The 25,000-nt window shown below is 45.1% G+C and overlaps 1 protein-coding gene and 4 long non-coding RNA genes across 57 annotated transcripts in view; 2 read left to right on the forward strand and 3 right to left on the reverse strand.

Moving 5' to 3' along the window:
- The first annotated feature begins 1,888 nt into the window (after positions 1 to 1,888).
- On the forward strand, positions 1,889 to 5,888 carry LOC127919438 (uncharacterized). 50 transcript variants are annotated; one of them, XR_008102940.1, is made up of 12 exons: positions 1,889 to 2,017; positions 2,675 to 2,945; positions 2,989 to 3,165; positions 3,254 to 3,516; positions 3,559 to 3,604; positions 3,727 to 3,949; positions 3,994 to 4,036; positions 4,258 to 4,300; positions 4,390 to 4,475; positions 4,693 to 4,782; positions 4,910 to 4,998; positions 5,083 to 5,447. It is a non-coding gene; the product is annotated as an uncharacterized LOC127919438 (long non-coding RNA). The 50 variants fall into 50 exon arrangements; XR_008102941.1 differs by having other exon boundaries at positions 4,433 to 4,475; XR_008102942.1 differs by lacking the exon at positions 4,258 to 4,300 and adding an exon at positions 4,169 to 4,213 and having other exon boundaries at positions 3,727 to 4,036.
- Positions 5,889 to 6,209: 321 nt separating this feature from the next.
- LOC127919439 (uncharacterized) lies at positions 6,210 to 7,359 on the reverse strand. 4 transcript variants are annotated; one of them, XR_008102981.1, is made up of 3 exons: positions 6,984 to 7,359; positions 6,838 to 6,936; positions 6,210 to 6,736 (listed from the first exon to the last, which is right to left on the reverse strand). It is a non-coding gene; the product is annotated as an uncharacterized LOC127919439 (long non-coding RNA). The 4 variants fall into 4 exon arrangements; XR_008102982.1 differs by having other exon boundaries at positions 6,838 to 6,858; positions 6,911 to 7,359; XR_008102984.1 differs by having other exon boundaries at positions 6,791 to 6,879; positions 6,911 to 7,359.
- LOC127919441 (uncharacterized) lies at positions 7,355 to 8,020 on the forward strand. Its single transcript, XR_008102986.1, has 3 exons — positions 7,355 to 7,438; positions 7,481 to 7,657; positions 7,720 to 8,020. It is a non-coding gene; the product is annotated as an uncharacterized LOC127919441 (long non-coding RNA).
- A 322-nt stretch (positions 8,021 to 8,342) lies between these two features.
- LOC127919440 (uncharacterized) lies at positions 8,343 to 13,077 on the reverse strand. Its single transcript, XR_008102985.1, has 2 exons — positions 12,590 to 13,077; positions 8,343 to 8,861 (listed from the first exon to the last, which is right to left on the reverse strand). It is a non-coding gene; the product is annotated as an uncharacterized LOC127919440 (long non-coding RNA).
- A 68-nt stretch (positions 13,078 to 13,145) lies between these two features.
- LOC127919442 (rho GDP-dissociation inhibitor 2-like) overlaps positions 13,146 to 25,000 on the reverse strand; it is a 26,558-nt gene continuing 14,703 nt past the window's right edge. The window contains exons 2-4 of the mRNA XM_052502988.1: positions 22,457 to 22,533; positions 14,168 to 14,231; positions 13,146 to 13,770 (exon numbers count right to left, since the gene is read on the reverse strand). Coding sequence (XP_052358948.1) covers positions 13,571 to 13,770; positions 14,168 to 14,231; positions 22,457 to 22,533 — 341 coding nt within the window. The 3' untranslated portion in view covers positions 13,146 to 13,570. The remainder of the gene's footprint in view (positions 13,771 to 14,167; positions 14,232 to 22,456; positions 22,534 to 25,000) is intronic.

Raw genomic sequence — 25,000 nt, forward strand, 5'->3', positions numbered from 1 at the left:
TGATATGACAGTGTCTTTATCCATATAACTACCTGAGTCAGACTGATATGACAGTGTCTTTATTCATATAACTACCTGATTCAGACTGCGTTGTCCTCCAACTTCAACGGAGTTGAAGTTGTGTTCCCAGAATTCCACAGGATGGCGCCTATGCAGCATAAATGGACTGGTGAGACCTGAGTAATGTACCAGGGGAATACATGAAATGTACAGCAGTATGTGGACACACCTTCAAATCAGTGGAATCGGCTAATTCAGCCACACCTGTTGCTGACAGGAGTATAAAATCTAGCTGACAGCCATGCAATCTCCATAGACAAACATTGGCAGTAGAATGTCCCGTACTGAAGACTTTTAATGTGGCACCGTCATAGGATGCCACCTTTCCAACAAGTCAGTTCGTCACATTGCTGCCCCCGGTCAACTGTAAGTGCTGTTATTGTGAAGTGGGATAGTCAAGGAGCAACAACGGCTCAGCCGCGATGTGGTAGACCACACAAGCTCACAGAACGCTACTGCCGAGTGTCTACGGAGATTTCATGGCTGTGTGCTCGATATCATACACATGTCAGCAACGGGTGTGGCTGAAATAGCCAACTCTGCTAAATTTGAAGGAGTGTCCACATACTTTTGTATATAAATATATAGAGTGTACCTTCACCTATCGTCCGCTTATTTGAGTGCCTTATTTGGAATGATGTTGAGTCCACATGTTCAGACAGACAGGAAGTGGCTGATTAAATCACCTTTATTAAAAGATACAAGATGCTGGAATACCAACACTTTAGAATGCAGAAGTACTTTACACACAGGCCCAGGCTTGTGTCCAATATGGCCCCTTATTCACTATGTAGTGCACTACTTTACACACAGGCCCAGGCTTGTGTCCAATATGGCCCCTTATTCACTATGTAGTGCACTACTTTACACACAGGCCCAGGCTTGTGTCCAATATGGCCCCTTATTCACTATATAGTGCACTACTTTACACACAGGACCAGGCTTGTGTCCAATATGTCCCTTATTCGCATGTAGTGCACTTTACACACAGGCCCAGGCTTGTGTCAATATAGCCCCTTATTCACTATATAGTGCACTACTTTACACACAGGACCAGGCTTGTGTGCCAATATAGCCCCCTTATTCACTATATAGTGCTACTTTAGGCCCAGGCTTGTGCCCAACCAAACTCACATAGAGGATGTATCCAATATGGCCCCTTATTCACTATCTAGTGCACTACTTTAGACCAGAGCCCTTTTCCCTATATAGTGCACTACTTTAGACCAGAGCCCTTTTCCCTATATAGTGCACTACTTTAGACCAGAGCCCTATTCCCTATACAGGGAATATACTGGGTCCAGGTTAACACTCTATAAAGGGAACAGAATGACTCTCTATGGGTCCAGGTTAACACTCTATAAAGGGGAACAGAATGACTCTATGGGTCCAGGTTAACACTCTATAAAGGGAACAGAATGACTCTATGGGTCCAGGTTAACACTCTATAAAGGGGAACAGAATGACTCTATGGGTCCAGGTTAACACTCTATAAGGGAACAGAATGACTCTCTATGGGTCCAGGTTAACACTCTATAAAGGGAACAGAATGACTCTCTATGGGTCCAGGTTAACACTCTATAAGAACAGAATGACTCTATGGGTCCAGGTTAACACTCTATAAAGGGAACAGAATGACTCTATGGGTCCAGGTTAACACTCTATAAAGGGAACAGAATGACTCTCTATGGGTCCAGGTTAACACTCTATAAGGGAACAGAATGACTCTATGGGTCCAGGTTAACCTCTATAAGGGAACAGAATGACTCTATGGGTCAGGTTAACACTCTAAAGGGGAACAGAATGACTCTATGGGTCCAGAGTTAACACTCTATAAAGGGAACAGAATGACTCTCTATGGGTCCAGGTTAACACTCTATAAAGGGGAACAGAATGACTCTCTATGGGTCCAGGTTAACACTCTATAAAGGGGAACAGAATGACTCTATGGGTCCAGGTTAACACTCTATAAAGGGAACAGAATGACTCTATGGGTCCAGGTTAACACTCTATAAAGGGAACAGAATGACTCTATGGGTCCAGGTTAACACTCTATAAAGGGGAACAGAATGACTCTATGGGTCCAGGTTAACACTCTATAAAGGGAACAGAATGACTCTATGGGTCCAGGTTAACACTCTATAAAGGGGAACAGAATGACTCTATGGGTCCAGGTTAACACTCTATAAAGGGAACAGAATGACTCTCTATGGGTCCAGGTTAACACTCTATAAAGGGAACAGAATGACTCTCTATGGGTCCAGGTTAACACTCTATAAAGGGAACAGAATGACTCTCTATGGGTCCAGGTTAACACTCTATAAAGGGAACAGAATGACTCTCTATGGGTCCAGGTTAACACTCTATAAAGGGAACAGAATGACTCTCTATAGGTCCAGGTTAACACTCTATAAAGGGAACAGAATGACTCTCTATGGGTCCAGGTTAACACTCTATAAAAGGGAACAGAATGACTCTATGGGTCCAGGTTAACACTCTATAAAGGGAACAGAATGACTCTCTATGGGTCCAGGTTAACACTCTATAAAGGGAACAGAATGACTCTACAGGTTAACACTCTATAAGGGAACAGAATGACTCTCTATGGGTCCAGGTTAACACTCTATAAAGGGAACAGAATGACTCTCTATGGGTCCAGGTTAACACTCTATAAAGGGAACAGAATGACTCTATAGGTCCAGGTTAACACTCTATAAAGGGGAACAGAATGACTCTCTATGGGTCCAGGTTAACACTCTATAAAGGGGAACAGAATGACTCTCTATGGGTCCAGGTTAACACTCTATAAAGGGAACAGAATGACTCTCTATGGGTCCAGGTTAACACTCTATAAAGGGGAACAGAATGACTCTCTATGGGTCCAGGTTAACACTCTATAAAGGGAATAGAATGACTCTATGGGTCCAGGTTAACACTCTATAAAGGGGAACAGAATGACTCTCTATGGGTCCAGGTTAACACTCTATAAAGGGGAACAGAATGACTCTATGGGTCCAGGTTAACACTCTATAAAGGGGAACAGAATGACTCTATGGGTCCAGGTTAACACTCTATAAAGGGAACAGAATGACTCTATGGGTCCAGGTTAACACTCTATAAAGGGAATAGAATGACTCTCTATAGGTCCAGGTTAACACTCTATAAAGGGAACAGAATGACTCTGGCGGTCCAGGTTAACACTCTATAAAGGGAATAGAATGACTCTATGGGTCCAGGTTAACACTCTATAAAGGGAACAGAATGACTCTATGGGTCCAGGTTAACACTCTATAAAGGGGAACAGAATGACTCTATGGGTCCAGGTTAACACTCTATAAAGGGGAACAGAATGACTCTATGGGTCCAGGTTAACACTCTATAAAGGGGAACAGAATGACTCTCTATGGGTCCAGGTTAACACTCTATAAAGGGAACAGAATGACTCTATGGGTCCAGGTTAACACTCTATAAAGGGAACAGAATGACTCTATAGGTCAGGTTAACACTCTATAAAGGGGAACAGAATGACTCTCTATGGGTCCAGGTTAACACTCTATAAAGGGGAACAGAATGACTCTCTATGGGTCAGGTTAACACTCTATAAAGGGGAACAGAATGACTCTCTAACACTCTATAAGGGAACAGAATGACTCTCTATGGGTCCAGGTTAACACTCTATAAAGGGGAACAGAATGACTCTATGGGTCCAGGTTAACACTCTATAAAGGGAACAGAATGACTCTCTATGGGTCCAGGTTAACACTCTATAAAGGGGAACAGAATGACTCTATGGGTCCAGGTTAACACTCTATAAAGGGGAACAGAATGACTCTATGGGTCCAGGTTAACACTCTATAAAGGGGAACAGAATGACTCTCTATGGGTCCAGGTTAACACTCTATAAAGGGGAACAGAATGACTCTATGGGTCCAGGTTAACACTCTATAAAGGGAATAGAATGACTCTATGGGTCCAGGTTAACACTCTATAAAGGGGAACAGAATGACTCTATGGGTCCAGGTTAACACTCTATAAAGGGAACAAGAATGACTCTATGGGTCCAGGTTAACACTCTATAAGGGGGAACAGAATGACTCTATGGGTCCAGGTTAACACTCTATAAGGGGAACAGAATGACTCTCTATGGGTCCAGGTTAACACTCTATAAAGGGGAACAGAATGACTCTATGGGTCCAGGTTAACACTCTATAAAGGGAATAGAATGACTCTATGGGTCCAGGTTAACACCTATAAGGGAACAGAATGACTCTCTATGGGTCCAGGTTAACACTCTATAAAGGGAACAGAATGACTCTCTATGGGTCCCAGGTTAACACTCTATAAAGGGAACAGAATGACTCTATGGGTCCAGGTTAACACTCTATAAAGGGAACAGAATGACTCTATGGGTCCAGGTTAACACTCTATAAAGGGAACAGAATGACTCTATGGGTCCCAGGTTAACACTCTATAAGGGAACAGAATGACTCTATGGGTCCAGGTTAACACTCTATAAAGGGAACAGAATGACTCTATAGGGTCCAGGTTAACACTCTATAAAGGGAACAGAATGACTCTATGGGTCCAGGTTAACACTCTATAAAGGGGAACAGAATGACTCTATGGGTCCAGGTTAACACTCTATAAAGGGAACAGAATGACTCTCTATGGGTCCAGGTTAACACTCTATAAAGGGAACAGAATGACTCTCTATGGGTCCAGGTTAACACTCTATAAGGGAACAGAATGACTCTATGGGTCCAGGTTAACACTCTATAAGGGAATGAATGACTCTATAGGTCCAGGTTAACACTCTATAAAAGGGAACAGAATGACTCTATGGGTCCAGGTTAACACTCTATAAAGGGGAACAGAATGACTCTCTATAGGTCCAGGTTAACACTCTATAAAGGGAACAGAATGACTCTATAGGTCCAGGTTAACACTCTATAAGGGAACAGAATGACTCTATGGGTCCAGGTTAACACTCTATAAAGGAACAGAATGACTCTATGGGTCCAGGTTAACACTCTATAAAGGGGAACAGAATGACTCTATGGGTCCAGGTTAACACTCTATAAAGGGAACAGAATGACTCTATGGGTCCAGGTTAACACTCTATAAAGGGGAACAGAATGACTCTATGGGTCCAGGTTAACACTCTATAAAGGGAATAGAATGACTCTCTATAGGTCCAGGTTAACACTCTATAAAGGGAACAGAATGACTCTCTATGGGTCCAGGTTAACACTCTATAAAGGGAACAGAATGACTCTCTATGGGTCCAGGTTAACACTCTATAAAGGGAACAGAATGACTCTCTATGGGTCCAGGTTAACACTCTATAAAGGGAATAGAATGACTCTATAGGTCCAGGTTAACACTCTATAAAGGAATAGAATGACTCTCTATAGGTCCAGGTTAACACTCTATAAGGGGAACAGAATGACTCTCTATGGGTCCAGGTTAACACTCTATAAAGGGAACAGAATGACTCTATGGGTTCAGGTTAACACTCTATAAAGGGTACAGAATGACTCTCTATGGGTCCAGGTTAACACTCTATAAAGGGGAACAGAATGACTCTAGGTCCAGGTTAACACTCTATAAAGGGAACAGAATGACTCTATGGAAACCAGGTTAACACTCTATAAAGGGAACAGAATGACTCTATGGGTCCAGGTTAACACTCTATAAAGGGAACAGAATGACTCTATGGGTCCAGGTTATCACTCTATAAAGGGAACAGAATGACAGAATCTCTATGGGTCAGGTTAACACTCTATAAAGTGAATAAGAGTCCATTTGGAACACAGCCACAGTAGTAATAACAAGGTATTTTCGATCAAAATCCCCTGTAAATATCTCGGTATCCTTGCCAACCCATTTCAATCTGCAGATTGGGTTTTTTTATTTTCAAAATCACACGTGACAGTAAAACAGTCTTTAAAGAAAGAAGAAAGAAGCACTCAACAAGATGAAACCATGCAATCATCATCATCATCGTCATATCATGATCTGGGTTCACCACCATCATCATCATCATCATCATATCATCATCATCATCATCATCATCATCATCAATATCATCATCATCATCATCATCATCAATATCATGATCATCATCATCATCATCATTATATCAATATCAATATCATCATCATCATCATCATCAATATCATCATCATCATAATCATCAATATCATCATCATCATCACTTACAACACCATAAGACTTCACACAATAGTGACAAGGACGTTTTGACTTTTTTGGGGGGGGGGAGGCAGAATCGATCAAATCTCGAAGACCTCAGGGGGGAGACCTCAGGGGGGAGACAGAAGACCTCAGGGGGGGGAAGACCTCATCCACTGAGTTTGACAGGACAAAATGGGTCACGTCGTAGATAGAACTGGGTTCTCTTCTGTTTCATTAGTTCCTTACCACGTCGTAGATAGAACGGGGTTCTCTTCTGTTTCAGTAGTTCCTTACCACGTCGTAGATAGAACGGGGTTCTCTTCTGTTTCAGTAGTTCGTTACCGAGTCCATCGCTGCCTTTAGGCCTCATGCTTGGTGTTAAAGGGGGACAGTGACCCCGAGCAACAGATATACACTACACTTCAGCAAACTAACCACTGGCACCAAACGCTAACCTGCTCCTCCCAGATCAGTGTCTAACCTGCTCCTCCCCCAGATCAGTGTCTAACCTGCTGCTCCCAGATCAGTGTCTAACCTGCTGCTCCCAGATCAGTGTCTGCTGCTCCCAGATCAGTGTCTAACCTGCTGCTCCCAGATCAGTGTCTGCTGCTCCCAGATCAGTGTCTAACCTGCTGCTCCCAGATCAGTGTCTAACCTGCTGCTCCCAGATCAGTGTCTAACCTGCTGCTCCCAGATCAGTGTCTGCTGCTCCCAGATCAGTGTCTAACCTGCTGCTCCCAGATCAGTGTCTAACCTGCTGCTCCCAGATCAGTGTCTAACCTGCTGCTCCCAGATCAGTGTCTAACCTGCTGCTCTCAGATCAGTGTCTAACCTGCTGCTCCCAGATCAGTGTCTAACCTGCTGCTCCCAGATCAGTGTCTAACCTGCTGCTCCCAGATCAGTGTCTAACCTGCTGCTCCCAGATCAGTGTCTAACCTGCTGCTCCCAGATCAGTGTCTAACCTGCTGCTCCCAGATCAGTGTCTAACCTGCTGCTCCCAGATCAGTGTCTAACCTGCTGCTCCCAGATCAGTGTGTGCCATCATTCCATTCATTGTCATGTTTGGATGCCAGGAAGTGGCAAGGAGTGACATGATGGTCCATGCTGGTCCATACTGATATACCCAGGAAGTAGCTAGGAGTGACATGCTGGTCCATACTGATATACCCAGGAAGTAGCTAGGGTGACATGCTGGTCCATACTGATATACCCAGGAAGTAGCTAGAGTGACATGCTGGACCATACTGATATACCCAGGAAGTAGCTAGGAGTGACATGCTGGTCCATACTGATATACCCAGGAAGTAGCTAGGAGTGACATGCTGGTCCATACTGATATACCCAGGAAGTAGCTAGGAGTGACATGCTGGTCCATACTGATATACCCAGGAAGTAGCTAGGAGTGACATGCTGGTACCCAGGAAGTAGCTAGGGTGACTGCTTATACCCAGGAAGTAGCTAGAGGTGACATGATGGTCCATACTGATATACCCAGGAAGTAGCTAGGAGTGACATGCTGGTCCATACTGATATATCCAGGAAGTAGCTAGGAGTGACATGATGGTCCATACTGATATACCCAGGAAGTAGCTAGGAGTGACATGCTGGTCCATACTGATATACCCAGGAAGTAGCTAGGAGTGACATGCTGGACCATACTGATATACCCAGGAAGTAGCTAGGAGTGACATGCTGGTCCATACTGATATACCCAGGAAGTAGCTAGGAGTGACATGCTGGTCCATACTGATATACCCAGGAAGTAGCTAGGGTGACATGCTGGTCCATACTGATATACCCAGGCTAACCAATCACCATCGTAACATTCTAATTTACATTCTGACTGGAATAATCATGTCATGATACTTTGGGTGCTAACAGTGGCACCCAATACAGATACTAAACCTCCAACCCAGTTGACCCTCTACTGTACTGTATAGATACGTCTCAGGGTCACTAACCTGCCAGGGAGGTAAAGACACTGTGTAGGCTACTGCCGTTGGGCTGTATTCTGTAGCGACGACTACAGAACATATTGTACACATCACAATCACATGTTCTTCATCATAGCCAGACAACAGGCTTCCTCAGGATGTTTACATGATGTTTAATGGAAGATGGTTGATACATGGTGAATGGCGTTATCTTTTTATAGAGCAACTCTCTCAATAGGCAAAGAGGCAGACATTTTGGGGAAATGACATTCAAGAAGCATTGAAAAAATAGAGCAACTATAAAAGGACAAACCTGAGAAAACAACAGTTGTCTGTTGATATGTTACCATGGTAACACTCCCCCAGACAGCGTGAAGTTGATATGTTACCATGGTAACACTCCCCCAGACAGCGTGAAGCCATGTTGTTTTACATGGATCCAATAACAGCTCAGGTGTGTCAACTATAACAGAGACAGGAGGCAACTGAAAGACACAGTAACAGAAATGAGATTCTAGATGTAGAACTTAGAAGATGGTCATTCTAGAACTATAACTTAGAAGATGGTCATTCTAGAACTATAACTTAGAAGATGGTCATTCTAGAACTATAACTTAGAAGATGGTCATTCTAGATGTAGGACTTAGAAGATGGTCATTCTAGATGTAGGAACTTAGAAGATGGTCATTCTAGATGTAGGACTTAGAAGATGGTCATTCTAGATGTAGGACTTAGAAGATGGTCATTCTAGATGTAGAACTTAGAAGATGGTCATTCTAGATGTAGGACTTAGAAGATGGTCATTCTAGATGTAGGACTTAGAAGATGGTCATTCTAGATGTAGAACTTAGAAGATGGTCATTCTAGAACTATAACTTAGAAGATGGTCATTCTAGATCTAGAACTTAGAAGATGGTCATTCTAGAACTATAACTTAGAAGATGGTCATTCTAGATCTAGAACTTAGAAGATGGTCATTCTAGATCTAGAACTTAGAAGATGGTCATTCTAGATGTAGGACTTAGAAGATGGTCATTCTAGAACTATAACTTAGAAGATGGTCATTCTAGATGTAGGACTTAGAAGATGGTCATTCTAGATGTAGAACTTAGAAGATGGTCATTCTAGATCTAGAACTTAGAAGATGGTCATTCTAGAACTATAACTTAGAAGATGGTCATTCTAGATCTAGAACTTAGAAGATGGTCATTCTAGAACTAGAACTTAGAAGATGGTCATTCTAGATGTAGGACTTAGAAGATGGTCATTCTAGATGTAGAACTTAGAAGATGGTCATTCTAGAACTATAACTTAGAAGATGGTCATTCTAGATGTAGAACTTAGAAGATGGTCATTCTAGAACTATAACTTAGAAGATGGTCATTCTAGAACTATAACTTAGAAGATGGTCATTCTAGATCTAGAACTTAGAAGATGGTCATTCTAGAACTATAACTTAGAAGATGGTCATTCTAGATGTAGGACTTAGAAGATGGTCATTCTAGATGTAGGACTTAGAAGATGGTCATTCTAGAACTATAACTTAGAAGATGGTCATTCTAGATGTAGGACTTAGAAGATGGTCATTCTAGATGTAGAACTTAGAAGATGGTCATTCTAGAACTATAACTTAGAAGATGGTCATTCTAGAACTATAACTTAGAAGATGGTCATTCTAGATCTAGAACTTAGAAGATGGTCATTCTAGAACTATAACTTAGAAGATGGTCATTCTAGATGTAGGACTTAGAAGATGGTCATTCTAGATGTAGGACTTAGAAGATGGTCATTCTAGATGTAGAACTTAGAAGATGGTCATTATAGAACTATAACTTAGAAGATGGTCATTCTAGATCTAGAACTTAGAAGATGGTCATTCTAGATGGAGGACTTAGAAAGATGGTCATTCTAGATGTAGAACTTAGAAGATGGTCATTCTAGAACTATAACTTAGAAGATGGTCATTCTAGAACTATAACTTAGAAGATGGTCATTCTAGATGTAGAACTTAGAAGATGGTCATTCTAGAACTATAACTTAGAAGATGGTCATTCTAGAACTATAACTTAGAAGATGGTCATTCTAGAACTATAACTTAGAAGATGGTCATTCTAGAACTTTAACTTAGAAGATGGTCATTCTAGAACTATAACTTAGAAGATGGTCATTCTAGAACTATAACTTAGAAGATGGTCATTCTAGAACTATAACTTAGAAGATGGTCATTCTAGATGTAGGACTTAGAAGATGGTCATTCTAGATGTAGGACTTAGAAGATGGTAATTCTAGATGTAGAACTTAGAAGATGGTCATTCTAGATGTAGAACTTAGAAGATGGTCATTCTAGAACTATAACTTAGAAGATGGTCATTCTAGATGTAGGACTTAGAAGATGGTCATTCTAGAACTATAACTTAGAAGATGGTCATTCTAGAACTATAACTTAGAAGATGGTCATTCTAGAACTATAACTTAGAAGATGGTCATTCTAGATGTAGGACTTAGAAGATGGTCATTCTAGATGTAGGACTTAGAAGATGGTCATTCTAGATGTAGGACTTAGAAGATGGTCATTCTAGATGTAGAACTTAGAAGATGGTCATTCTAGAACTATAACTTAGAAGATGGTCATTCTAGATCTAGAACTTAGAAGATGGTCATTCTAGATCTAGAACTTAGAAGATGGTCATTCTAGATGTAGGACTTAGAAGATGGTCATTCTAGATGTAGGACTTAGAAGATGGTCATTCTAGATGTAGAACTTAGAAGATGGTCATTCTAGAACTATAACTTAGAAGATGGTCATTCTAGATGTAGAACTTAGAAGATGGTCATTCTAGAACTATAACTTAGAAGATGGTCATTCTAGAACTATAACTTAGAAGATGGTCATTCTAGATCTAGAACTTAGAAGATGGTCATTCTAGAACTATAACTTAGAAGATGGTCATTCTAGATGTAGGACTTAGAAGATGGTCATTCTAGACTTAGAAGATGTATTCTAGAACTATAACTTAGAAGATGGTCATTCTAGATGTAGGACTTAGAAGATGGTCATTCTAGATGTAGAACTTAGAAGATGGTCATTCTAGAACTATAACTTAGAAGATGGTCATTCTCTATAGAAGATGGTCATTCTAGATCTAGGACTTAGAAGATGGTCATTCTAGAACTAGAACTTAGAAGATGGTCATTCTAGATCTAGAACTTAGAAGATGGTCATTCTAGATGTAGAACTTAGAAGATGGTCATTCTAGAACTATAACTTAGAAGATGGTCATTCTAGAACTATAACTTAGAAGATGGTCATTATAGAACTATAACTTAGAAGATGGTCATTCTAGATCTAGAACTTAGAAGATGGTCATTCTAGATGTAGAACTTAGAAGATGGTCATTCTAGAACTATAACTTAGAAGATGGTCATTCTAGAACTATAACTTAGAAGATGGTCATTCTAGATGTAGAACTTAGAAGATGGTCATTCTAGATGTATAACTTAGAAGATGGTCATTCTAGAACTATAACTTAGAAGATGGTCATTCTAGAACTATAACTTAGAAGATGGTCATTCTAGATGTAGGACTTAGAAGATGGTCATTCTAATTCTGTAGAACTTAGAAGATGGTCATTCTAGATATAACTTAGAAGATGGTCATTCTAGATTCTAGAAGAACTGACTTAGAAGATGGTCATTCTAGATGTAGAACTTAGAAGATGGTCATTCTAGAACTATAACTTAGAAGATGGTCATTCTAGAACTATAACTTAGAAGATGGTCATTCTAGATGTAGAACTTAGAAGATGGTCATTCTAGATGTAGAACTTAGAAGATGGTCATTCTAGATGTATAACTTAGAAGATGGTCATTCTAGAACTATAACTTAGAAGATGGTCATTCTAGATGTAGAACTTAGAAGATGGTCATTCTAGATGTAGGACTTAGAAGATGGTAATTCATAGAACTTAGAAGATGGTCATTCTAGATGTAGAACTTAGAAGATGGTCATTCTAGAACTAGAACTTAGAAGATGGTCATTCTAGATGTAGAACTTAGAAGATGGTAATTCTAGATGTTGGAACTTAGAAGATGGTCATTCTAGATGTAGAACTTAGAAGATGGTCATTCTAGATCTATAACTTAGAAGATGGTCATTCTAGATGTAGAACTAGAAGATGGTCATTCTAGATGTAGAACTTAGAAGATGGTCATTCTAGAACTATAACTTAGAAGATGGTCATTCTAGATGTAGGACTTAGAAGATGGTCATTCTAGAACTAGAACTTAGAAGATGGTCATTCTAGATCTATAACTTAGAAGATGGTCATTCTAGATCTAGAACTTAGAAGATGGTCATTCTAGATGTAGGACTTAGAAGATGGTCATTCTAGATATAGGACTTAGAAGATGGTCATTCTAGATGTAGGACTTAGAAGATGGTCATTCTAGATGTAGAACTTAGAAGATGGTCATTCTAGAACTATAACTTAGAAGATGGTCATTCTAGAACTATAACTTAGAAGATGGTAACTTCATGAGGAGTATGAGACACGCTGTTGTCAAACATTCTAACTGATAACTAACATTACAAAGGGCTGCTCCTTGAAACCTTGTTGAACTGGCAATTTTCAGAATAGAACACTTTAGAATAACCTTCTAGAATGTGCCTCTCCCATTATGGGGTGTAAATACATCTCCATACTCCAACGTCACTGTATGAGTGAGTCCCACGGGTTTAACTTCATTTGATCCCCTTCAGTTAATACACTGTAGTAGAGAACATCAGATTACATCACAAATAGACAAGTGGATCTCCACCTACAGCTCACACCTCCTGCCTCCCAAAATGGCCCCCTATTCCCTACATAGTGCACTACTTTTAACCAGAGCCCTGCGAAACTATAACTTAGAAGTGCACTATATAGAGAAAGGGGTCATTTTGGGTTGTAACACGATGTTCGGTTGTCTACTATGATGTGATACTGGTTTGGTTTATGACAACATCCTCTCTGTCTCGTTCTAGACCGTGCCTAACCTAACTTCCTGTTTACACCTTTCATACCGGCCTCTGTCTTTTACTATTATACAGGTGGGCCTTGGAGGGAGGGGGGAGAGGAGGGGGGAGGAAGAAAGAGGGAGAGACAGTCCTTCTAAATGAAGAGGGAGAGAAGGAGGGAGAGGGGAGACAAGGGGAGAGGGAAGCATGGAGAGAAGGATGAGGTCTCTATCCATCCCAGTCCTTCTAAATGAAGAGGGAGAGAAGGAGGGATGAAAGTGGGGGAGACAAGGGAGAGAAGGGGTAAGAAGGAAGGATGGAAGGGGAAAGGGAGAGGTGGAGACACAGGGAGATGGAAGGAGGGAGAGAGAAATGAGGCTCCTCTCTATTCGTCCCAGTCCTTCTTGATCCCCAGGTTCCACTCCCAGGAGAGGTGGTCGGTCTTGTCGTCATCGGTGAAGTGGGACTTGATGTGGTAGCTGCCTCTGACAATCATGCCTTTGGGCGCCTCCTCCACCGGGGTCATGAACTCGTGCTCCTCCACCCGCGGCCCATAGCTGCCCACCATGTACACCGCCTTGTCCACTGCACGACACAAAATGGACGCTCAGTTGCACACTTGCTAGCCAGGTTTTAAGGGTAAATGTGGGGGAAACTGTGACAACTTGTGTCAGTGACAACACACCAAATGGCGGCTCAGTTGAACAGTTGGTAATCAGGTTTTAGGTGAATGTGGGGGAAACTGACATCTTGTGTCAATGAAAACACACAAAATGGCACCTCAGTTGCATCGCTGTTAACCTGGAATTAGGTGTACGTGTGGAAACTGTGATGTCTTGTGTCGATGACAACACATGAAATGGCAGCTCAGTTGCACCCTTGCTAGCCAGGTTTTAGATGTATGTATCAGAAACTGACACGGTCTATGGGCCTAAAAAGCACAGCGTATCCACAGCTCGGCACAAAATGGGGTCCTCCTTACCTCTGATTCCTTTCCTGTAGGTCAGATGGACGTACTTCAGCCCAGACACAATATCCCTGTTAACCTGGAGAGGAGAGGAGAGGAGAGGAGAGGAGAGGAGAGGAGAGGGAGAGAGGGAGAGGAGAGGAGAGGAGAGGAGAGGAGAGGAGAGGGGAGGGAGGAGGGGAGGGGAGGGAGGAGGAGGGGAGGAGGAGGGGAGGGAAGGGAGAGAGGAAGGGGAGGAGGGGAGAGGAGGGAGAGGAGGGGAGGGGAGGGGAGGGGAGGGGAGGGGAGGGAGGGGAGGGGGAAGGGGAAAGGAGGAGATTGGAAGGAGGAGAGTTCCAAAACACTTCTACTCCCTATTCAGATGACAAGGAGGGGGAGGAGTGGAAGTCTAAATTAGGAGGGGAGGCCCCAGGAGGAGAGAGGGGGGAGGGGAGCTGCCTGGTCTGACAATCATGCCCTTAGTCCTCCTAGAAGGTCTCAGGTAGGAGGCCCTGGTCAAAAAGATGAGAGGAGGGGAAGGAAAGGCCTCAAAGGAAAGGAATAGACCCTGGAGGTAATAGTCCTGGTCTAAAAGTGCCCTTGGTGTCCTATAGGCCCTGTCTAAAGTCTAGTCCATTAAAGTAGTGGCAGACTTTCTAAAGACAGCTTTGTTCCAAAACAGTCCTCTAGACCCTGGTCCCTATTCAGTGCACAATGTTTGACCAGGGCACTTATCCCCAGATAGGTCCTGGTCTAAAGTAGTGCCCTCAGTCCTATAGACCCTGGTCTAAAGTAGTGCCCTCAGTCCTATAGACCCTGGTCTAAAGTAGTGCCCTCAGTCCTAAGACCCTGGTCTAAAGTAGTGCCCTTAGTCCTAGACCCTGGTCTAAAGTAGTGCCCTCAGTCCTATAGACCCTGGTCTAAAGTAGTGCCCTTAGTCCATAGAGGTCCCTGGTCTATAGACCCTGGTAGTGCCCTCAGTCCTATAGACCCTGGTCTAAAGTAGTGCCTAGTCCTATAGACCCTGGTCTAAAGTAGTGCCCTCAGTCCTATAGACCCTGGTCTAAAGTAGTGCCCTTAGTCCTATAGACCCTGGTCTAAGTAGTGTCCTATAGGCCCTGGTCTAAAGTAGTGCCCTTAGTCCTATAGGTCCTGGTCTAAAGTAGTGCCCTTAGTCCTATAGACCCTGGTCTAAAGTAGTGCCATTAGTCCTATAGGCCTGGTCTAAAGTAGTGCCCTTAGTCCTATAGGTCCTGGTCTAAAGTAGTGCCCTTAGTCCTATAGACCCTGGTCTAAAGTAGTGCCCTCAGTCCTATAGACCCTGGTCTAAAGTAGTGCCCTTAGTCCTATAGACCCTGGTCTAAGTAGTGCCCTCAGTCCTATAGGTCCTGGTCTAAAGTAGTGCCCTTCAGTCCTATAGGCCCTGGTCTAAAGTAGTGCCCTTAGTCCTATAGGTCCTGGTCTAAAGTAGTGCCCTTAGTCCTATAGACCCTGGTCTAAAGTAGTGCCCTTAGTCCTATAGACCCTGGTCTAAAGTAGTGCCCTCAGTCCTATAGACCCTGGTCTAAAGTAGTGCCCTTAGTCCTATAGGCCCTGGTCTAAAGTAGTGCCCTTAGCCCTATAGGGCCTGGTCTAAAGTAGTGCCCTCAGCCCTATAGACCCTGGTCTAAAGTAGTGCTCTTACTTAGCCCTATAGGCCCTGGTCTAAAGTAGTGCCCTTAGCCCTATAGGTCCTGGTCTAAAGTGGTGCCATTAGCCCTATAAGCCCTGGTCGAAAGTAGTGCCCTCAGTCCTATAGACCCTGGTCTAAACTAGTGCCCTTAACCCTATAGACCCTGGTCTAAGTAGTGCCCTCAGTCCTATAAACTCTGGTCTAAAGTAGTGCCCTTAGTCCTATAGACCCTGGTCTAAGTAGTGCCCTCAGTCCTATAGGCCCTGGTCTAAAGTAGTGCCCTTAGTCCTATAGGTCCTGGTCTAAAGTAGTGCCCTTAGTCCTATAGACCCTGGTCTAAAGTAGTGCCATTAGTCCTATAGGCACTGGTCTAAAGTAGTGCCCTTAGTCCTATAGGTCCTGGTCTAAAGTAGTGCCCTTAGTCCTATAGACCCTGGTCTAAAGTAGTGCCCTTAGTCCTATAGGCCCTGGTCTAAAGTAGTGCCCTCAGTCCTATAGACCCTGGTCTAAAGTAGTGCCCTTAGTCCTATAGACCCTGGTCTAAGTAGTGCCCTCAGTCCTATAGGTCCTGGTCTAAAGTAGTGCCCTCAGTCCTATAGACCCTGGTCTAAAGTAGTGCCCTTAGTCCTATAGGTCCTGGTCTAAAGTAGTGCCATTAGTCCTATAGACCCTGGTCTAAAGTAGTGCCCTTAGTCCTATAGGCCCTGGTCTAAAGTAGTGCCCTCAGTCCTATAGACCCTGGTCTAAAGTAGTGCCCTTAGTCCTATAGGCCCTGGTCTAAAGTAGTGCCCTTAGCCCTATAGGCCCTGGTCTAAAGTAGTGCCCTTAGTCCTATAGGTCCTGGTCTAAAGTAGTGCCATTAGTCCTATAGACCCTGGTCTAAAGTAGTGCCCTTAGTCCTATAGACCCTGGTCTAAAGTAGTGCCCTTAGTCCTATAGGCCCTGGTCTAAAGTAGTGCCCTTAGCCCTATGGGTCCTGGTCTAAAGTAGTGCACTATATATGGAATAGGGTGCCATTTGAGGCACACACAAGTAGGGATGTGAACGTTTCAAATAGTGATCTTGAACTTTAAGAAAAATCCCTAACAGAAAAACAGTTGTTTTGGTGGCCTAGTGATGGAAGTCAGATCCCGCTGCCTGTTCAATGGTGCTTCTAAACCATCTCCAGAGTAGTGCCCTTAGTCCTATAGACCCTGGTCTAAAGTAGTGCCCTCAGTCCTATAGACCCTGGTCTAAAGTAGTGCCCTCAGTCCTATAGACCCTGGTCTAAAGTAGTGCCATTAGTCCTATAGGTCCTGTTCAATGGTGCTTCTAAACCATCTCCAGAGTAGTGCCCTCAGTCCTATAGACCCTGGTCTAAAGTAGTGCCCTCAGTCCTATAGACCCTGGTCTAAAGTAGTGCCCTCAGTCCTATAGACCCTGGTCTAAAGTAGTGCCCTTAGTCCTATAGGCCCTGGTCTAAAGTAGTGCCCTTAGCCCTATAGGCCCTGGTCTAAAGTAGTGCCCTTAGTCCTATAGGTCCTGGTCTAAAGTAGTGCCATTAGTCCTATAGACCCTGGTCTAAAGTAGTGCCCTTAGTCCTATAGACCCTGGTCTAAAGTAGTGCCCTTAGTCCTATAGGCCCTGGTCTAAAGTAGTGCCCTTAGCCCTATGGGTCCTGGTCTAAAGTAGTGCACTATATATGGAATAGGGTGCCATTTGAGGCACACACAAGTAGGGATGTGAACGTTTCAAATAGTGATCTTGAACTTTAAGAAAAATCCCTAACAGAAAAACAGTTGTTTTGGTGGCCTAGTGATGGAAGTCAGATCCCGCTGCCTGTTCAATGGTGCTTCTAAACCATCTCCAGAGTAGTGCCCTCAGTCCTATAGACCCTGGTCTAAAGTAGTGCCCTCAGTCCTATAGACCCTGGTCTAAAGTAGTGCCCTTAGTCCTATAGGCCCTGGTCTAAAGTAGTGCCCTCAGTCCTATAGGTCCTGTTCAATGGTGCTTCTAAACCATCTCCAGAGTAGTGCCCTCAGTCCTATAGACCCTGGTCTAAAGTAGTGCCCTCAGTCCTATAGACCCTGGTCTAAAGTAGTGCCCTCAGTCCTATAGACCCTGGTCTAAAGTAGTGCCCTCAGTCCTATAGACCCTGGTCTAAAGTAGTGCCCTCAGTCCTATAGACCCTGGTCTAAATTAGTGCCCTCAGTCCTATAGACCCTGGTCGAAAGTAGTGCCCTTAGTCCTATAGGTCCTGTTCAATGGTGCTTCTAAACCATCTCCAGAGAAGGTTTCCTGTTGTCATTCAAAAAGCCCTTGTGTACCTTTATAGACGAACATACATGCCGTAGCCTGACACCGCCTGGTATAGAGGTCCTGGATGGCAGGAAGCTTGACCCAAGTGATGTACTGGGCCGTTCGCACAACCCTCTGTAGTGCCTTGCGGTCGGAGGCCGAGCAGTTGCCATTACCAGGCGGTAATACAAACAGGATGCTCTCGATGGTGCAGGTGTAGAACCTTTTGAGGATCTGAGGACCCATGCCAAATCTTTTCAGTCTCTTGAGGGGAATAGGTTTTGTTGTGCCCTCTTCACAACTGTATTGGTATGCTTGGACTATGTTAGTTTGCTGGTGATGTGGACACCAAGGAACTTGAAGCTCTCAACCTGCTCCACTACAGCCCCGTCGATGAGAATGGGGGCGTGTTCGGTCCTCGTTTTCCTGTAGTCCACAATCATCATCTTTGTCTTGATCACATTGAGGAAGGGTTGTTGTCCTGGCACCACACGGCCAGGTCTCTAACCTCCCTATAGGCTGTCTCGTCGTTGTCGGTGATCAGGCCTACCACTGTTTTGCCATCGGCAAACTTGATGATGTGTTGAGTCGTGCCTGGCTGTGCAGTCATGAGTGAACAGGGAGTACATTAGGGGACTGAGCACACACCCCTGAGGGGCCCCTGTGTTGAGGATCAGCATGGCAGATGTGTTGTTACCTACCCTCATCACCTGGGGAGCGGCCCGTCAGGAAGTCCAGGATCCAGTTGCAGAGGGAGGTGTTTAGTCCCAGGGTCCTTAGCTTATTGATGAGCTTTGGGGGCACTATGGTGTTGAACGCTGAGCTGTAGTCAATGAATAGCATTTTCATTGGTCTTCCTTTTGTCCAGGTGGGAAAGGGCAGTGTGGAGTGCAATAGAGATTGCATGATCTGTGGATCTGTTAGGACGGGTATGCAAAGTGGAGTGGGTCTAGGGTTTCTGGGATAATGGTGTTGATGTGAGCCATGACCAGCCTTTGAAAGCACTTCATGGCTACAGACGTGAGTGCTACGGGTCGGTAGTCATTTAGGCAGGTTACCTTAGTGTTCTTGGGCACAGGGACTATGGTGGTCTTACAGACTAAGACAGGGAGAGGTTGAAAATGTCAGTGAAGACACTTGCCAGTTGGTCAGCGCATGCTCGCAGTACACGTCCTGGTAATCCGTCTGGCCCTGTGGCCTTGTGAATGTTGACCTGTTTAAAGGTCTTACTCACATCGGCTGCGGAGAGCGTGATCACACAGTCTTCCGGAACAGCTGGTGCTTTCATGCATGTTTCAGTGTTATTTCCCTCAAATCGAGCATAGAAGTAGTTTAGCTCATCTGGTAGGCTCGTGTCACTGGGCAGTTCTCAGCTGTGCTTCCCTTTGTAGTCTGTAATAGTTTGCAGGCCCTGCCAGGATCAGATGAATTAGACGTTGGTTCCTAACCACAGATCTAGGATCAGATGAATTAGACGTTGGTTCCTAACCACAGATCTAGGATCAGATGAATTAGACGTTGGTTCCTAACCACAGATCTAGGATCAGATGAATTAGGCGTTGGTTCCTAACCACAGATCTAGGATCAGATGAATTAGGCGTTGGTTCCTAACCACAGATCTAGGATCAGATGAATTAGACGTTGGTTCCTAACCACAGATCTAGGATCAGATGAATTAGACGTTGGTTCCTAACCACAGATATAGGATCAGATGAATTAGACGTTGGTTCCTAACCACAGATCTAGGATCAGATGAACGAGCGTCAGAACCGGTGTAGTACGACTCGATCTTAGTCCTGTATTGACGCTTTGCCTGTTTGATGGTTCGTCGGAGGGCTTTGCGGGATATATTATAAGCTTCCGGGTTAGTCCTGCTTCTTGAAAGTGCCAGCTTTCGCCTTTAACTCAGTGCGGATGCTGCCTGTAATCCATAGCATCTGGTTGGGGTATGTACATACGGTCACTGTGGGGACGACGTCATCGATGCACTTATTGATGAAGCCAATGTCTGATGTGGTGTCCTCCTCAATGCCATCGGATGAATCCTGGAACATATTCCAGTCTGTGCTAGCAAAACAGTCCTGTTGCTTAGCAACTGCTTCCTTTGACCACTTTTTTTATTGATCTACTCACTGCTGCTTCCTGCTTCAATTTTTGCTTGTAAGCAGGAATCAGAAGGATATAATTATGGTCAGGTTTGCCAAATGGAGGGCGAGGGAGAGCTTTGTATGCGTCTCCTCATACCCTCGTAAAACTGACTATCCTACCGATCCTTGACTTCGCCGATGTCATTTACAAAATAGCCTCCGACGCCCTACTCAGCAAACTGGATGTAGTCTATCACAGTGCCATCCGTTTGGTCACCAAAGCCCCACTGGTCATCCCCAAAGCCAACACCTCCTTTGGTGCCTTTCCTTCCAGTTCTCTGCTGCCAATGACTGGAAGGAATTGCAAAAAAATCACTGAAGCTGGAGACTTATATCTCCCTCTCTAACTTTAAGCATCAGCTGTCAGAGCAGCTTACCGATCACTGTACCTGTACACAGCCCATCTGTCAATAGCCCACCCAACTACCTCATCCCCATATTGTTATTTATCTACTTGCTCTTTTGCATCCCAGTATTTCTACTTGCACATCATCATCTGCACATCTATCACTCCAGTGTTCATTTGCTAAATTGTAATTATTTCTTCTCCTCGTTTATGTCACACTGCTTTGTTTTATCTTGTCCAGGTCGCAGTTGTAAATGAGAACTTGTTCTCAACTGGCCTACCTGGTTAAATAAAGGTGTTCTCAACTAGCCTACCTGGTTAAATAAAGGTGTTCTCAACTGGCCTACCTGGTTAAATAAAGGTGTTCTCAACTAGCCTACCTGATTAAATAAAGGTGTTCTCAACTAGCCTCCCTGGTTAAATAAAGGTGTTCTCAACTGGCCTACCTGGTTAAATAAAGGTGTTCTCAACTGGCCTACCTGGTTAAATAAAGGTGTTCTCAACTAGCCTCCTGGTTAAATAAAGGTGAAATAAAATAAATAAAAAAGATAAGAGAGCAGAACAGAACCAAACAGAGCAGAGAAGAACAGAACAGAACCAAACAGAGCAGAACAGAACCAAACAGAGCAAAACAGAGCAGAACAGAAAGGTGAAGAGGAGATTGATCCCTGATCTGTTTCACCAGTCTTGTGCTTATCTCCCCCCACCAGGTGTCTCCTATTTCCCTCCATTATCCCCAGTGTATTTATACCTGCGTTTTCTGGTTGTCTGTTGCCAGTTCGTCTTGTTTTGTCAGGTCTTACCAGCGTGTTTCCTGTTTCTCCTGTTCAAGTTCTAGTTTTCTAGTCTTCCCGGTTCCAACCTTTCTGCCTGTCCTGGCCCTGAGCCTGCCTGCCGTTCTGGCCCTGAGCCTGCCTGCCGTTCTGGCCCTGAGCCTGCCTGCCGTTCTGGCCCTGAGCCTGCCTGCCGTCCTGGCCCTGAGCCTGCCTGCCGTCCTGGCCCTGAGCCTGCCTGCCGTTCTGGCCCTGAGCCTGCCTGCCGTCCTGGCCCTGAGCCTGCCTGCCGTCCTGGCCCTGAGCCTGCCTGCCGTTCTGGCCCTGAGCCTGCCTGCCGTTCTGGCCCTGAGCCTGCCTGCCGTCCTGGCCCTGAGCCTGCCTGCCGTCCTGGCCCTGAGCCTGCCTGCCGTCCTGGCCCTGAGCCTGCCTGCCGTTCTGGCCCTGAGCCTGCCTGCCGTTCTGGCCCTGAGCCTGCCTGCCGTCCTGGCCCTGAGCCTGCCTGCCGTCCTGGCCCTGAGCCTGCCTGCCGTCCTGGCCCTGAGCCTGCCTGCCGTCCTGGCCCTGAGCCTGCCTGCCGTTCTGGCCCTGAGCCTGCCTGCCGTTCTGGCCCTGAGCCTGCCTGCCGTTCTGGCCCTGAGCCTGCCTGCCGTCCTGGCCCTGAGCCTGCCTGCCGTCCTGGCCCTGAGCCTGCCTGCCGTCCTGGCCCTGAGCCTGCCTGCCGTTCTGGCCCTGAGCCTGCCTGCCGTTCTGGCCCTGAGCCTGCCTGCCTTTCTGGCCCTGAGCCTGCCTGCCGTCCTGGCCCTGAGCCTGCCTGCCGTCCTGGCCCTGAGCCTGCCTGCCGTCCTGGCCCTGAGCCTGCCTGCCGTCCTGGCCCTGAGCCTGCCTGCCGTTCTGGCCCTGATTGACTCTGTCTTGGACTTATGAACCCCTGCCTGCCCTCGACCTGCCCTTTAAAGTGTCCCTATGTTATAATAAATATTCTGAGACCCGAACCATCCGACTCCTGTATCTGCATCTAGGTCAAATGCTGAGTCGTGACAGAGATGTTCTCAGCTTAAAGTGTATCTTGATTCTGTAGTCCAGGACAAAGGAGGAGAAGGTTCTTACCTTGAAGTGTATCTTCACTCTGTAGTCCACTCCTTCCTTCATGGTGAAACTCTTCTTCTTCAGAGCTTCCGGGTCACCTGCAGGTCAACACCATGACAACGTGAGGTCAACAGATGAGGTTATCACTTCAATATTCAAACACAACAGCCAAACTGCTGATGATATCCATACATTCTCTGTGTCTGGTATCTGACTGTTCTCTGTGTCTGGTCTCTGACTGTTCTCTGTGTCTGGTCTCTGACTGTTCTCTGTGTCTCTGACTGTTCTCTGTGTCTCTGACTGTTCTCTGTGTCTGGTCTCTGACTGTTCTCTGTGTCTCTGACTGTTCTCTGTGTCTCTGACTGTTCTCTGTGTCTGGTCTCTGACTGTTCTCTGTGTCTGGTCTCTGACTGTTCTCTGTGTCTGGTCTCTGACTGTTCTCTGTGTCTCTGACTGTTCTCTGTGTCTGGTCTCTGACTGTTCTCTGTGTCTGGTCTCTGACTGTTCTCTGTGTCTCTGATTGTTCTCTGTGTCTGGTCTCTGACTGTTCTCTGTGTCTGGTCTCTGACTGTTCTCTGTGTCTGGTCTCTGACTGTTCTCTGTGTCTGGTCTCTGACTGTTCTCTGTGTCTGGTCTCTGACTGTTCTCTGTGTCTGGTCTCTGACTGTTCTCTGTGTCTGGTCTCTGACTGTTCTCTGTGTCTGGTCTCTGACTGTTCTCTGTGTCTCTGACTGTTCTCTGTGTCTGGTCTCTGACTGTTCTCTGTGTCTGGTCTCTGACTGTTCTCTGTGTCTCTGATTGTTCTCTGTGTCTGGTCTCTGACTGTTCTCTGTGTCTGGTCTCTGACTGTTCTCTGTGTCTGGTCTCTGACTGTTCTCTGTGTCTGGTCTCTGACTGTTCTCTGTGTCTGGTCTCTGACTGTTCTCTGTGTCTGGTCTCTGACTGTTCTCTGTGTCTGGTCTCTGACTGTTCTCTGTGTCTGGTCTCTGACTGTTCTCTGTGTCTGGTCTCTGACTGTTCTCTGTGTCTGGTCTCTGACTGTTCTCTGTGTCTGGTCTCTGACTGTTCTCTGTGTCTGGTCTCTGACTGTTCTCTGTGTCTGGTCTCTGACTGTTCTCTGTGTCTCTGACTGTTCTCTGTGTCTGGTCTCTGACTGTTCTCTGTGTCTCTGACTGTTCTCTGTGTCTCTGACTGTTCTCTGTGTCTGGTCTCTGACTGTTCTCTGTGTCTGGTCTCTGACTGTTCTCTGTGTCTCTGACTGTTCTCTGTGTCTGGTCTCTGACTGTTCTCTGTGTCTCTGACTGTTCTCTGTGTCTGGTCTCTGACTGTTCTCTGTGTCTGGTCTCTGACTGTTCTCTGTGTCTGGTCTCTGACTGTTCTCTGTGTCTGGTCTCTGACTGTTCTCTGTGTCTGGTCTCTGACTGTTCTCTGTGTCTGGTCTCTGACTGTTCTCTGTGTCTGGTCTCTGACTGTTCTCTGTGTCTGGTCTCTGACTGTTCTCTGTGTCTCTGATTGTTCTCTGTGTCTGGTCTCTGACTGTTCTCTGTGTCTGGTCTCTGACTGTTCTCTGTGTCTCTGACTGTTCTCTGTGTCTGGGTTCTGACTGTTCTCTGTTTCTGGTCTCTAACTGTTCTCTGTGTCTGGTCTCTGACTGTTCTCTGTGTCTGGTCTCTGACTGTTCTCTGTGTCTGGTCTCTGACTGTTCTCTGTGTCTGGTCTCTGACTGTTCTCTGTGTCTGGTCTCTGACTGTTCTCTGTGTCTGGTCTCTGACTGTTCTCTGTGTCTGGTCTCTGACTGTTCTCTGTGTCTGGTCTCTGGCTGTTCTCTGTGTCTGGTCTCTAACTGTTCTCTGTGTCTGGTCTCTGGCTGTTCTCTGTGTCTGGTCTCTGACTGTTCTCTGTGTCTGGTCTCTGACTGTTCTCTGTGTCTGTTCTCTGGCTGTTCTCTGTGTCTGGTCTCTGACTGTTCTCTGTGCCTGGTCTCTGACTGTTCTCTGTGTCTGGTCTCTGACTGTTCTCTGTGCCTGGTCTCTGACTGTTCTCTGTGTCTGGTCTCTGACTGTTCTCTGTGTCTGGTCTCTGACTGTTCTCTGTGTCTGGTCTCTGACTGTTCTCTGTGTCTGGTCTCTGACTGTTCTCTGTGTCTGGTCTCTGACTGTTCTCTGTGTCTAGTCTCTGACTGTTCTCTGGACAGTGTATTTACAGGGGAAGAAGAGGAGAGATACATGGAGAGAGATGTAGAGAACAGAGGGAAGGAGGAAGCAGTAGAGATAAAGGAGAGAACAGAGGAAGGAGGAAGCAGTAGAGATAAAAGGAGAGATGTAGTGAACAGAGGGAAGGAGGAAGCAGTAGAGATAAAAGGAGAGAACAGAGGGAAGGAGGAAGCAGTAGAGATAAAAGGAGAGATGTAGTGAACAGAGGGAAGGAGGAAGCAGTAGAGATACAAGGAGAGAACAGAGGGAAGGAGGAAGCAGTAGAGATAAAAGGAGAGATGTAGTGAACAGAGGGAAGGAGGAAGCAGTAGAGATAAAAGGAGAGAACAGAGGGAAGGAGGAAGCAGTAGAG

The sequence above is a fragment of the Oncorhynchus keta genome, unplaced genomic scaffold (assembly GCF_023373465.1).
Source record: "Oncorhynchus keta strain PuntledgeMale-10-30-2019 unplaced genomic scaffold, Oket_V2 Un_contig_16694_pilon_pilon, whole genome shotgun sequence".
Classification (NCBI taxonomy): domain Eukaryota; kingdom Metazoa; phylum Chordata; class Actinopteri; order Salmoniformes; family Salmonidae; genus Oncorhynchus; species Oncorhynchus keta.